Source organism: Salvia splendens, chromosome 15, assembly GCF_004379255.2.
Source record: "Salvia splendens isolate huo1 chromosome 15, SspV2, whole genome shotgun sequence".
NCBI classification, from domain to species: Eukaryota; Viridiplantae; Streptophyta; class Magnoliopsida; order Lamiales; family Lamiaceae; genus Salvia; species Salvia splendens.
This window is the reverse complement of record NC_056046.1, coordinates 23,822,789-23,836,174: the sequence shown is the minus strand read 5'-3', so window position 1 is coordinate 23,836,174 and position 13,386 is coordinate 23,822,789. Positions and strand designations below refer to the sequence as shown.

The 13,386-nt window shown below is 50.8% G+C and overlaps 1 protein-coding gene and 1 long non-coding RNA gene across 2 annotated transcripts; one reads left to right on the top strand and one right to left on the bottom strand.

Moving 5' to 3' along the window:
• Nucleotides 1-263: 263 nt before the first annotated feature.
• LOC121766897 lies at nucleotides 264-1,172 on the top strand. Its single transcript, XM_042163129.1, has one exon. The coding sequence runs from the start codon at nucleotides 264-266 to the stop codon at nucleotides 1,170-1,172; it is 909 nt and encodes a 302-aa protein (XP_042019063.1).
• Nucleotides 1,173-6,113: 4,941 nt separating this feature from the next.
• LOC121768176 lies at nucleotides 6,114-6,732 on the bottom strand. The gene is made up of 2 exons (XR_006043297.1): nucleotides 6,481-6,732; nucleotides 6,114-6,270 (listed from the first exon to the last, which is right to left on the bottom strand). It is a non-coding gene; the product is annotated as an uncharacterized LOC121768176 (long non-coding RNA).
• Nucleotides 6,733-13,386: the final 6,654 nt, after the last annotated feature.

The following is a 13,386-nucleotide window of genomic DNA, read 5'->3' as shown; positions in this document are numbered from 1 at the left end:
GTGTGGCCACGCCCTGTAATTATCTCTTTTGGAAATATAGGGATGAGGGACCCACGAAACCTCCACCGTAAAGGTGTTTGATTAAAAAAAAATCTTATTTTGGAACGTTAAGGGGATCGCGAATGCGCCAACCCAAAACGTCCTTAAAAGATTAATTAAATCTCATAATATCCATTTTCTTGCAATATTGGAGCCGTTCACTATCCCTAACCCCGAGAAATTTTCCAAGATGTTGGGGATGGCTTACCAAGGCATGAATGTTAATGGGAAGATTTGGATTTTTGTGGAAGAGGGGGGCAAGCTTTAAAGCCGAATGTGACACGGACCAGGTTCTACTGGGTCGGTTCGTATCGCCTCGCTTGGCTAATCACATAAACTTGTCCGCGGTCTATGCAAAATGCACGAGGGGCGAGAGGCTTCAACTTTGGGATAAAATGAGGCTGATCTCGGTAATCACGAAGGACACTCCTTGGATGATCGGTGGCGATTTTAACACCATCCTCTTGCCCCATGATAGAGCCGGAAGCGAGACTAACCGCCAAGCTGAGATGGTGGACTTCGCGGAGACCATTGAAGACTGTAGGGTGCTTGACCCGGGCTTTGACGGCTCGGATTTCATGTGGGCTAAGAATGGCCTTTTTGAAAGGCTAGACAGGGTGTTAGTGAATGAACCATGGGCACAAAACTTCGAAGTTACGAGGGTGACCAACCTTCCTCGGGTTTCTTCGGATCATGGGCCCGTGCTGGTAAGGTGCCGAATCCCAAGTAACCATTCGGGGGGCCGACCATTCCGGTTCCAAAATATGTGGGTTAGACACGAAGGGTTCGCCGACCTGGTTCGAGAGGATTGGATTCAACCGACCGGGGCCGAGGGATTACTTAATTTTCAGATCAAGTTGGCAAGAATAAAGAGGGCCTTCAAGGAGTGGGACAAGAAAGTCTTTGGGAATATTCACGAAAACCTTAGACATATAGAGGAGAAAATAGCGGCTGCCCAAGATGACTTTGAGGAGAGACCATCGCCGGACAATAGGGTCGAAGTTAACAGATGCATTGCCATGTACATTCGACTTCTCAAGATGGAGGAAGATTTCTGGAGGCAAAAGGCTACTTTAAGATGGCTAGCGGAGGGTGACAAGAACACGAAATTCTACCAAAGTTGGGTCAAATAAAAGAGAATCCGGATGCGCATACACACGATCAACGTTGAGGGTAGGGAAGTATCGGATGATGCGGAGATTAGGAGCTCGGCGGTCGAGTTTTTTCAAAATCTCCTAGCCCCGGGCCCCCTCTCGCTCATGGAGCCGGACCTGAGCCTAATTCAACGACTTCCGACCTCGGCCGAGGTGGACGCCCTCCCGGATCCGCCTAATGCAGAGGAAGTCAAAAAAGCCGTATTCGCTATCTCCGGAGATAGTGCACCGGGCCCGGATGGATTCACAGCCACTTTTTACCAAGCTTGTTGGGAAACGGTTGGGGCAGATGTGGTGGCGGCAGTCAGACAGTTTTTTGGGGGAGCGTTCCTACCACGAAGCATCACGGCCACGAGCATTGTGCTCATCCCAAAAAAGCTGGCACCCGTCTCGTGGAGCGACTACCGACCCATCAGTCTTTGCAATGTTTCTAATAAGATCATCACTAAAGTCCTCACAAAACGGCTAACTCCCTTCCTTCCACAGGTTATCTCACCAAACCAAAGTGGCTTTGTGAAGGGGCGCCTATTACATGATAGTGTCCTCTTGGCGCAAGAGATGTTCCATGAACTACCTAGAAGTAATCCGGCCCCCAATGTGGCGGTCAAGATTGATATTGCTAAAGCTTATGACCGTGTACAATGGCCCCTCTTGATAAAGGTGCTGGACCGAATGGGTTTCCCAGTCGGGTGGATATCCATGATTGAGAGGTGCGTGGGATCGTGTTGGTTTTCGATCTTGATTAATGGAGTCCCGTCCGGTTTTTTTAAGTCTTCTCGTGGCCTTAGACAAGGCGACCCAATCTCACCGGCCTTATTTGTGATTGCCGCGGAATATCTCTCGAGGGCATTGGAAAGACTCATCCTAGGGAGAAAAGAGATGACCTTCAAGGCCAGCCGAGGTTGCATGGAGATTAGCCACTTGGCCTACGCCGATGACATTGTTATTTTCACACAAGCGGCAGAGGTGCCCCTTAGGCGACTGAGAGCTTGTCTCGACGAATATGAGGGTGTTTTCGGACAGCAGATCAATCTTGCAAAAAGCAACTTCTAAATTGCAGAAAAACATGAGAGGAATGCGGATCTAATCCAGACCGAGGGCGGCTTCTCATGAGGTACCTTCCCCTTCCTATACCTTGGAGTCCCCATCTATCTTGGTGTTAAGCGGACAGATATGTTCATGTTCCTACGGGAAAAGATTGCCACGAGAGTCTCGGGCTGGGCTCACCGCCACTTATCCTTTGGAGGAAGGCTTACCCTTATCAAAAGCACCCTTGAAGCAGTCCCGCTCCATATCTTCCAAGCCATTGAGCCAACTTCTGGGGTGCTTAAACAACTGGACCAACAGAAGGGGCGCTCGGCATTCGAAAATCCAAGGAAGTTCTCCGCGCCTTCAACATCAAACTATGGTGGAGATTCAGGGAGCAAAGCTCACTCTGGGCAAGATGAAGATGAAGTATTGCAAGAGAACCTCCCCAACACAGTGCGACATGGAAGAGGTTGTTGCGGGCGAGGAGCCATGCAAACCCTTACATCAGATGGGTGATTGGAAAAGGAGATATCTATTTTTGGGATGACTTATGGGCGGGAGATGTCACTCTAAGGGAACTCAGCCTCGACGATAGAGGTGCCAACACCACTTTGGTCGCGGACTTCATCACGGAAGACACTTGGAATGAGGCTAAACTTCAGCAGCTACATGAATAAGCCGGTCTTCCACAATCGGTAATCCACCGAATCCTTGACACTCCGATCGTTACTGGGGAGCCGGACGTCCCAAGGTGGACTCTCTCTGGGCGCGGGGACTTCTCAATATCAACAACATGGGATACCATACGTACACTTGGGCCAAGGATACATGGTCTTGAAGATATTTGGAGAGCTGGCCTATCTAATTCTATAGCAATCTTTAACTGGCGTCTTCTGTCGAATCGCATCCCGGTCGATACAAAACTTCAGTGGAGAAAGATCGAGCTAGCCTCAAAATGCCAATGCTGCCCCGGGAGCCCTAATATCGAATCCCTACAACATTTATTCATCCAGGGCCGAGGAGCATGTAGCGTGCGGACAGAATTTGACAAGTGGTTTGAGGGCTCGGCCCCTTCCCTCCGAATTAATGACACGAAGCGTGGGCGATAAGGACCCAACAAGAAGGTAGGAGGCACCTCTGCCGAGTGATACCTTACCTTATTTTGTGGTTCATTTGGGCTGAGCGAAATTGGAGCCGGCATGAGCAAATCCAATTCAAGCCGTACAATGTGGTGTGGCAAGTTCAAATGTTTATCCATAATAACATGGCCAATGGGAGCATCAAGCCGAAGCATTGGCTTGGGGAGAGATTGTCAATGAATATACCGAATCAGGCCAGCATTAGGAACCCGAGACCACTTGTCATGCCGGTTAAGTGGCATCCTCCGGAAGAGACGTGGATAAAAGTTAACACAGATGGAGAGCATACATGGTAACACAGGATAGACTGGGAGGGGGGGGCATTGTGCGAGACCATTAGCCTTCGCAACCCCTTTAGAGGCTCATTCGGCTTTGGAGGCCGAGCTCATGGCCCTCCACCATGGACTGGAGATGGCTAAGGAATTCAACCATCCCATTTGGATTGAGTCCGACGCGGAACAAGCTATCGCCCTCTTCAATGGTACCGCATGGGGCCTGGCTCAGGTTCAGGTTCGGCGAGCCACCGGGAGGGCAACAAAGCGGCAGATTTGCTTGCTAAGATGGGCCTTGAACAAGAATCCTGGACCCGTATCACCATTCACAACGCCCCAAGAATGCTTAAAGCAATAGTGCGATTGGATGAAATGGGAGTCCCCAATATTCGGGTTAGAGATAACAATCATTAGTAGGTTTGGTACCGGGATAGAGTTGTGGTGCCGTTTCCCCGCGAGTTAATTGTTCTCCTTTGTAGTGTTTTCTATTTTTCTGGCCTAAATGTAATTGTGACGGGAGTAGGGTAAGGTCCGGAACCTTTGGTACCGGACCGTGCAATACTCCCTTGTTGTTTCCCTTTCGGCACATCACTCACGGGTGTGGCCGCGTATTGTATTTTGAACGGTTTGGAATATAGGGATGAGGGACCCGCGAACCCTCCACCGAGATGGTGTTTAATTAAAACAAAAGCTTAAACATGTTACCTAAGGTAGGCAAAGAAAGAATTGGTGCAGTTGTAAGTTTTTCATTAAGGAGATTAAAAAAGCATGCTCTTGTTTTTCACAATTTTATTCGAAGGTGCAGCAATTGTACTAAAATCCATGACAAACCTCCTATAAAAACATGCAAGACCATGAAAAGTTCTAACTTGTGCTACATTTTGAGGAATTTTTTTTAATCAAACACCTTTACGGTGGAGGGTTTGCGGGTCCCTCATCCCTATATATCAAAAAAAGGGGAGGTACATAACGTGGCCACACCCAAAGTTGGCGTCCCATTACAAAAATTAGGAGTAGTATGCGGTCCGCTCCCACAAGGCCCGGACCGCATTATACTCCCTACAAAAGTACAATTAAGCAAGACTATAACACTGTGCGCTCCCATCTTCTTAGGACAAAACTACTCCCCGTCCCCTTGCATATGCCGAATGGTTGCCACTCCCATTTGATCCATTCGGACGATGTCCCTGAGCTCTCTTGGTGCTGAGTCGTGATGCATTCGGTATCCGTTATTCCTCTCAAGTCCTTTCTCGCAAGCAAATCCGCTGCCTTATTTCCCTCCCGGTGTATGAACGTTGCTCGGAACTTGAGTTCGCGCTTGCGCAAGACCAACTGTGCCACCGCATGCCGAGTAGGTGCCGGACACCACCCCACTCCATTTACCAATTTGATTGCCTGTTCGGCATCTGATTCGAGCCAGATTGGTAGGCCTAATTCCATGGCTATGTTCAGCCCATGTATCATGGCCATTAGCTCGGCCTCCAGTGCTGAGTGAGCTTCAAACGGCGTACTAAAGGCTACAATCATCGTGCCCGAATGGTCCCGTATGAGGCCTCCCCCCCTGCTCTGTTGTTCGCTTCATTGTAGGAAACATCCGTGTTTAATTTTATCCAAGGCTGGTCTGGGGGTTCCCATTTGATCGCCATGACTAAGGGCCGCACCCTATTCACTTCCGCTTGTTGGGGAATGCTTCGGCTTCAAACCCCCATTGGCCATAGTGTTCCGGATGAACATGAGGACTTCCCATACAACGTTGTGTGGTTTGAACAGTGTGTCTTGGTATCGGCTCCTGTTTCTCTCCAACCATATGAACCACAATATGAGGTAGGAGACGGTGCGGCTAAGATGCTTCCGACTCGGCTGATGATACCTTTGCGCCCACACACCAATTCTTGTTGGGATTGTATCGTTGATTTAGAGGCGGGGGGAAGTGCCGCCAAACCATGTGTCAAACTCGCCCCAGACTCCTCGTGCCCTCCAACCCTGAATGAAAAGGTGTTGGAGGGACTCGATGCTTGGTCGGTGTGGGCAACATTGGCACTTGGAGGCAATCTCGATCTTTCGCCATTGAAGTTTTGTGTCAACCGGCACACGATTAGAGAGAAGTCTCCAACTGAAGATGGAGATGGAATTAGTGTGTCCCGCCTTCCAAACGTCGCCCAACCCAGGGATGACCGGCCTTTGCGATCTGATTGTGTCCCACGTCGAAGCCGTCGTGAAGTCTCCTTGCTTAGACAGGGTCCACCTCGGGATATCCTGTTCGCCATGGAGGATCGGTGTGTGGAGGATGCGGTCAATAATGTGTTGTGGGAGGCCATCCTGGCCATGGAGTAACTGGAGTTTAGGCTCATCTCAGGTACCATTTTTGATAAACTCCGAAACCCGGGTGGTTGCCCTTCCCCTTTCATCAAGGCTAAGTTCCCGGAGTGAGGAATTACCAAGCCAGATTTTTTTTTCGCATTTAAACTTTGCAATTTATGTAACCAAAAAAGAATATCGACAGGTTACAAGTTAATTTAAAGAAATAGAATCAACAGTATTCATAACTCAGCACCAAAAAACATAGTAACAATAAAGCCAAAAAAAGGATCTAAAACATGAATACCAAGAAAGCAACAATCTATAACAATTAACAACCTCAGCCAATTAATCCAAGCCCCTTGGCCTAGCGGTAAAGGGTGCTGGATACCGCGTCTATCCTGGAGGTCTCGAGTTCGAACCCTGGGTGGCGTAATTTGTCTTTCCTCCTTGTTATAGGAGTTAATTTGTAATTTCCTCCTTCATATATATGATATAAATATATGAAGTTAATTTAAAAAAAAAAAAAAAAAAAAAAAAAAAAACAACCTCAGCCAATTAATACGGTTTCCCTCACATAAAGGAAAAGAAATGACAAAGAAACTTCAAATTTAACTTCAAATTGTTTCATTAAAAATGATTGTAAGTTAGAGAGAGACGCTCTCCCTTCTCTCTAGAATCCCCCACCACGTTTTGAGTTCCCACATCGCCGCCTACCCCATTCTCACTCGGCTCACCACTGTCGACGGTCCCCCTCACGCCCCCGCTCCACCAGCCACCCACCACCCTCCCGACCTCGGATTCTCACCAACCAACCCACCCCTTTGGCTAAGGCACGAACAAAGCTCCGGTGCGGCTGGTGACTCGACTCACTCTCTCGATCATGCCGGAGCTCCTGCCGGATCCCCCCCCGGAGTCCGAAGAACCGCGCACCATCTCGGACCAGCTAATGGTCCTCCGGTCGGCCGAGGACCCTCTCTCGGACCAGCCAATGACTTTCACGTCGGAGGAGTCTCCCTCCATAATTTTTCCCTGCAAGAAAGTGGCGAGGAAAACTTTGAAAATGAAGGTGAAGGCACGGAAAAGTACACCAGCCCCTCCCACCAAAGGCACTGGTCGGAAAAGGTTCGTACCCTCACCGATGCCGGAGGACAAGCAACTTAGGAAGAAGATTGATTTCGGGGCCGAAGGGAGCTCGCCAGTCGGAAGTCCAAAATGCAAAGGCCCCATCTTCCCGACGTCGATGGAGCCCTCCCCTAATCCCAACGGTGAAGATGAAGCTAAGATTAATGAAGAACTTGCCGGCGCCAGAACTGTTGGCAACGCTCCGGCCGATGACCTTGCGGCCGGCGCAAACACGGGGACCGGTGACGGAGGAGAGCACAACCCCCCACATGATGGCTGCTCGGAGAGAGATGGCTCTAGCATGGGTCAAAAGGCCTTGGTGGACGCGCTAGTCAACTTGCCCGAAATGGGCACAACAACAAAATCACTTTCCGAAAGTTCCTTGGCGCCTTGCCACTTCGGAACACCACGTGATGCTGGCCCCAATGCATCCGTTAAGCCCCCAAAACAACAAAAATCTAGCTCCTTTTTGCAGCAACCCAACTTTCCCGAATTGGCTTGGAGACCAAAACCTCCTTCCGAAAGTGGGCTAACTCCTTTCCGTCCCAAGAGCTCACGTGAGACGATTGTCGTGGAGGCCCCAACGCAACCAACAAAGGCCGAAATCATCCACTTAGCCGCCTTGGACTCGGCGGAGATGCTAGACACATTGGTTGCGCAACCTCTCATTACGGCCGGTCACAAACCACTGGAGTTCCCCCTAAACTCTTCGGGATGCATGCAAAGTGTCACACACACACCTCGGGATGGGAATGGACCCTCTCTTGAGGATTTTCCCCCTCTCGAACGAGGACGAACTAGCAAGCTCCGAGCTACGTTTGAGGCTAGTTCGGAACATTACAGTGCGGAGCTCGGCCAGCCGCGACCGAAGTCGAACCCTAACGTCTACCGAGAAAAGCCTTTTATCGAGACGACGAACAAGGCCACGCCTAGTGCCGAGATGGTTGCAGTGACAAGAGACACACCAACACCCAACGATACGCCTATGGATGATGCCGAACAGATCCTCACCGAGAAGGAAAAAGTCGAGAAGATCCACACCGAGAAAGAAAAAGCCGAAAAGCCGAGAATGGAAAAGCCGAGAAGGGCACACAACGGCAACGTAGGTGCCGAGAAGATCCACACCGAGAATGGAGAAGCCGAACTCAACAAACCGAAGAGAAATGGAAACACACCTAAGTCCGCGACGGATGCCGCAACACAAGGGCCGAATGTAGTTAATCAACTTGGGGGGGTAGAAGCTACACCGGGGCCCTCGCCGTGGCCGAAATCGATGGCGGACTTGCTTAAGGGTACCCCGTCGGGCTCGGCGAGTAACACTCTACAAGGCCGGGGTGAAGGCGCCGCAAGCCACCCCGGTCGGCCGAAAACGATGGCGGACATGCTCAAAGGCTCGACTGACCCTACCGGCCCCCAAGCCTTTGAACCGGATAAGCTCCAGAACATTGGATTTGCTTCAGTGTCCGACGGCATCCCGGCCATTTACTTCTCCGGAGCGGAAACTCAAAAGCTTGCTGAGAGCATGGGACACGCCATTGTGGGTAAGTTCTCTCACTCTATCCCTACGGGACTGCAAATCCAAAAGACCCTCGATAATATTAAACTTCGGTGTGGATTTAGTTGGAAGTACATTAATGCTAAACATATTCTCATTCAATGCGAGGACTTGGCGGACTATGCCCGAATCCTTGGAGGCCCAAGGGGTACGCCCGTTTGGCTCATTGACCGACACCCGATGAGGGTCTTCAAATGGTCCCCGGACTTTGATGCTTACTGCGAGTCCCCCATTGCGGCAATTTGGTGCAACCTAATTGGCCTCCCCATTCATCTTTTCGACCAATCCGCCTTATTCGCCATCGGCAAGCTTCTCGGCAATCCAATACAAATTGATCGAGCCACGGCAAACAAGACTCGGCTTTCATTTGCCCGAATTTGCGTCGAGATAGACATCACAAAACCACCTACCGAAGAGATAATCCTCGATCTTGGTGGGCGAGAAACGGTGCAGCGAGTCCGATGGGACAAGATACCATCATATTGCCGAGAATGCAAACATGTCGGCCATGCAAGTGAGGTGTGCTATGCGACGGGCAAGAAGGAACGGCCGCCAAAGAGAAACTACCACAACGGCCCGCCAAAACAGCCACAACCCGAGAGACAGACCGAGAAGGGGAAGCAAGATATGGGGAAGAATGCCTCCAGCTCCAACGAATGGAAACATCAGGGGAAGAAGCAAGGCAAGGCCGGTGATCGACCAAACAATAACAAAACAAATGGGGAGGACTCCGGTGATACTTCCTGGGAGGGACCGAACTCCAAGGGTGACTCTACTTTGGGGAGCGGACCGAGCTCCGGAACTCAGAATGCCGGGCTCATTGCCGGGATCGAGATTGGGAAGTCCCCACCGAACCGGGGAATCCATTGCATCCCACCACCGAACCACCAACACCACGTGGGAACATGGACGCGGAGTGGGGCTCCCCCAATGCGAGGAGCTTGGTCTCACCAGCTCGGCGAGGGAATCCGAGAGGAGGCGCGCGCCATGCTTTGACAAGGGGGCGTGGGTTCTTCTCGGCAAAGAACCACATGAGCACTAACCAATATTATACTCTCATGGAGAACGGAGAATTTGATGTTGAGAATTGTGGGGATGCGGACGAAGACCTTATGGAATTGCACGTGGGGGCCGAGAAGTTAGGAGGCAACAGTTCGGCCGAGGACGCCGAGGAGGTCGCTCCGAACAAAGAGCAACACCGTACTGACTATCAAGGAGGGCCTTCAACCTCTTTGGGTACGCACCCTTCTTGTTAATAATGTCGTACAATCTCATGTTTTGGAACGTGAGGGGGATCGCGAATGCGCCCACTCAAAACGTTCTGAAAAGACTAATTGGTTGTCATAATGTTTTATTTCTTGCAATAATGGAACCGCTCACACAACCGGACCCGGACCGTTTCTCTAAGGCCTTGGGGCTGTCCTTCATTGGTTCGAACACGAACGAGAAGATTTGGATGTTTGCGGAAGAGGGGTCCACTTTTGATATTGAGGTTGACTCGGAACAAATTCTTCACGGGTACCTCAAATCCCACCGCCTTGCTAGGCCGGTGGCCATCTCAGCCGTGTACGCCAAATGTACAAGGGCTGAAAGACATCACTTATGGGACAAGATGAGAGAGATTGCCGGGCCTCTTGAGGGAACACCTTGGATCATCGGTGGCGATTTCAACACCATGCTATCTCACCAAGACAGAGTCGGAAGTGATACCAACCGGCAAGCCGAGATGGTAGATTTTGCGGAGGCAACGGAAGATTGTAGGCTGCTTGACCCTGGTTTTGATGGAGCGGCATTCACTTGGGCCAAGAATGGCCTTTTTGAAAGGTTGGATAGAGTGCTTGTCAGCGAGGATTGGACTAAGACCTTCGAGGCTACTCGGGTTACGAACCTCCCCCGGATTGCCTCGGACCATGGACCAATTCTTGTCAGGTGCACGAAGATGAACACATCCGCTGGAGCCAAGGCTTTCAGGTTCCAGAACATGTGGATCCGACATGAAGGATTCATGGCCGTAGTGCAAAAAGCATGGGAGGAGCCCACGGGGGCGGGTGGAATCCTAAACATTCAAATCAAGCAGGCCAGAGTTAAAAAGGCCCTTAAGGAGTGGAACAAAGAGGTTTTTGGAAACATCCATGCTAATCTAAAAGAAAAGGAGGAAGAAATTGCTCTGGCCCAATCTTGTTTCGAAGCAAGGCCGACTCCGGATCACAGGACAGCGATCAACAAACACATTGCCGAGTACATCCTTTTGCTGAGAATGGAAGAAGATTTTTGGCGACAGAAGGCAGCTTTGAGGTGGCTTGCCGAGGGAGACAAAAATACCCGGTTCTACCAAAGCTGGGTGAAACAAAAGAGGGTTCGTCTCCGCATCCATTCAATACGTGTCAATGGGCAGGAGCTCACCGAGGAAGCCGAGATTAAAAAGTCCGCAGTGGAGTTCTTCCAACAACTCCTTGCCCCCAACAATCCGACACTTGAAGATCCAGACCTCGACCTAATCCAGCAGGTCCACTCAGCCGAGCAGTTCGCTGACATCGCAGATGCTCCAAGTGCGGACGAGGTCAGGAGTGCCACCTTTTGCATTTCCGGAGATAGTGCACCCGGACCCGACGGCTTCTCGGCCACCTTCTATCAAGCCTGCTGGCCCATTGTGGGGCCGGAGGTAGTGGAAGCAATCAGACAGTTCTTCAGAGGGGCCTTCCTGCCGAGGAGCATCACGGCCACAAGCATAGTCCTTATCCCAAAGAAGGCATCGCCGGAGTCATGGACCGACTACCGACCCATCAGTCTCTGCAATGTTTTAAACAAGATCATTACCAAGGTACTCACCTCTCGACTCTCTCCTTTCCTCCCACAGGTCATCTCCCCAAACCAAAGTGGATTTGTCAAAGGTCGGCTCCTTAACGACAACGCACTTCTGGCTCAAGAGATGTTCCATGAGCTTGCTAGATGCTCCCCAGCGCCTAATGTGGCAGTAAAGATTGACATGGCTAAAGCCTATGATAGGGTCCAATGGCCATTCCTCTTCAAAGTTTTACGCCGTATGGGTTTCCCGGATTCATGGATTTCACTTATGGAGAGGTGTATTGGGTATTGCTGGTTCTCGGTCCTTGTTAACGGGGCACCCTCGGGCTTCTTTAGATCAACTCGAGGACTTCGGCAAGGAGATCCGATCTCCCCCGCTCTGTTCGTAATCGCTGCGGACTACCTGTCCCGAGCATTAGATAAGCTCATCCTCGGCCAAAAGGACATGACGTTCAAAGCCTCCCGGAGATGCATGGAGATCAGCCATCTAGCCTATGCGGACGACATTATCATCTTCACTCAAGCGGCGGCAAATCCTATGCGCCGGCTAAGAGCCTGTCTCGAAAAATATGAAAGAGTCTCCGGCCAACAAGTCAGCCTCGCCAAGAGTAATTTCTATATTGCCGAGGCCCATGAACATTGGGCAAACTCGATCCAGGCGGAAGGAGGCTTCTCTAGAGGGGCCTTTCCTTTTCTCTATCTCGGAGTCCCTATCTATCGTGGTGCCAAACGCACGGACATGTTCCTCTTTCTACGGGAAAAGATTGCAAGAAGGATCTCAGGATGGGCTCACCGTCACCTATCCTTTGGAGGAAGGCTTACGTTGATTAAGAGCACTCTTGAAGCGATCCCCTTGCACATCTTTCAAGCCGTCGAGCCCACGGCCGGTACCCTCAAGCAACTTGATCAACAAATGGCCCGATTCTTTTGGGGGTCTACGAATGAAAAGAAGCGGACCCATTGGATTGGATGGGAACAAATGTGCCGGCCCACTGATGAAGGAGGCCTTGGGATCCGAAAAACTATGGAGGTCCTCCGCGCCTTCAATATCAAACTTTGGTGGCGCTTTCGGGAGCAAAACTCCCTTTGGGCAAGATACATGATGGCAAAATATTGCTCCAACTCCACACCGCTCACCTTGAGATTGCCGAGCAGGAGTAGCCCTACGTGGAGAAGGCTCTCAAGAGCATGGCCCCTCGCGCAACCGCACATGAGATGGCTAGTGGGACAAGGGGACATCTACTTCTGGGATGACATTTGGCTTGGCAATAGCCCTCTGAGGGAACTTAGTCTTGATGATAGGGGAAGACCAACCACCCGGGTCTCGGAGTTCATTACAAATGGTGGTTGGGATGTGCCCAAGCTTCAACTCCTTCACAATCAGGCCGGCCTCCCTCAGCATGTTATCGATGGCATCATTAATACACCGATCCTCCATGACGAACAGGATATCCCGAGGTGGAACCTCTCTAAGCATGGGGAATTCACGGTGGCTTCGACATGGGACACACTTCGAGGACGAAACCCGATCATCCATGGTTTGGGGGACGTTTGGAAGGTAGGCCTCACCAACTCAATAGCCATCTTTATCTGGAGGCTTCTTTCCAATCGGGTGCCGGTTGACACGAAACTTCAGTGGCGGGAGATTGAGCTAGCCTCTAAGTGCCAATGCTGCCCCCACAGACCGAACACTGAGTCACTCCAACACCTCTTCATCCAGGGATATGGAGCTCGCAGAGTATGGAGTGAGTTCGACGGCTGGTTCACAGGCCCGTTCCCACGCATCCATATCAATGACACAATCCCTACGAGAATCGAAGTGTGGTCGCGAAGGTGCCAACAGCCGAACAAGAAACATCTTAGCCGAGCCACTCCATACCTCATCCTTTGGTTTATATGGTCGGAGAGAAACAGGAGCCGCCACCAAGGCACACAGTTTAAACCACAAAACGTGGTATGGCAGGTCCACA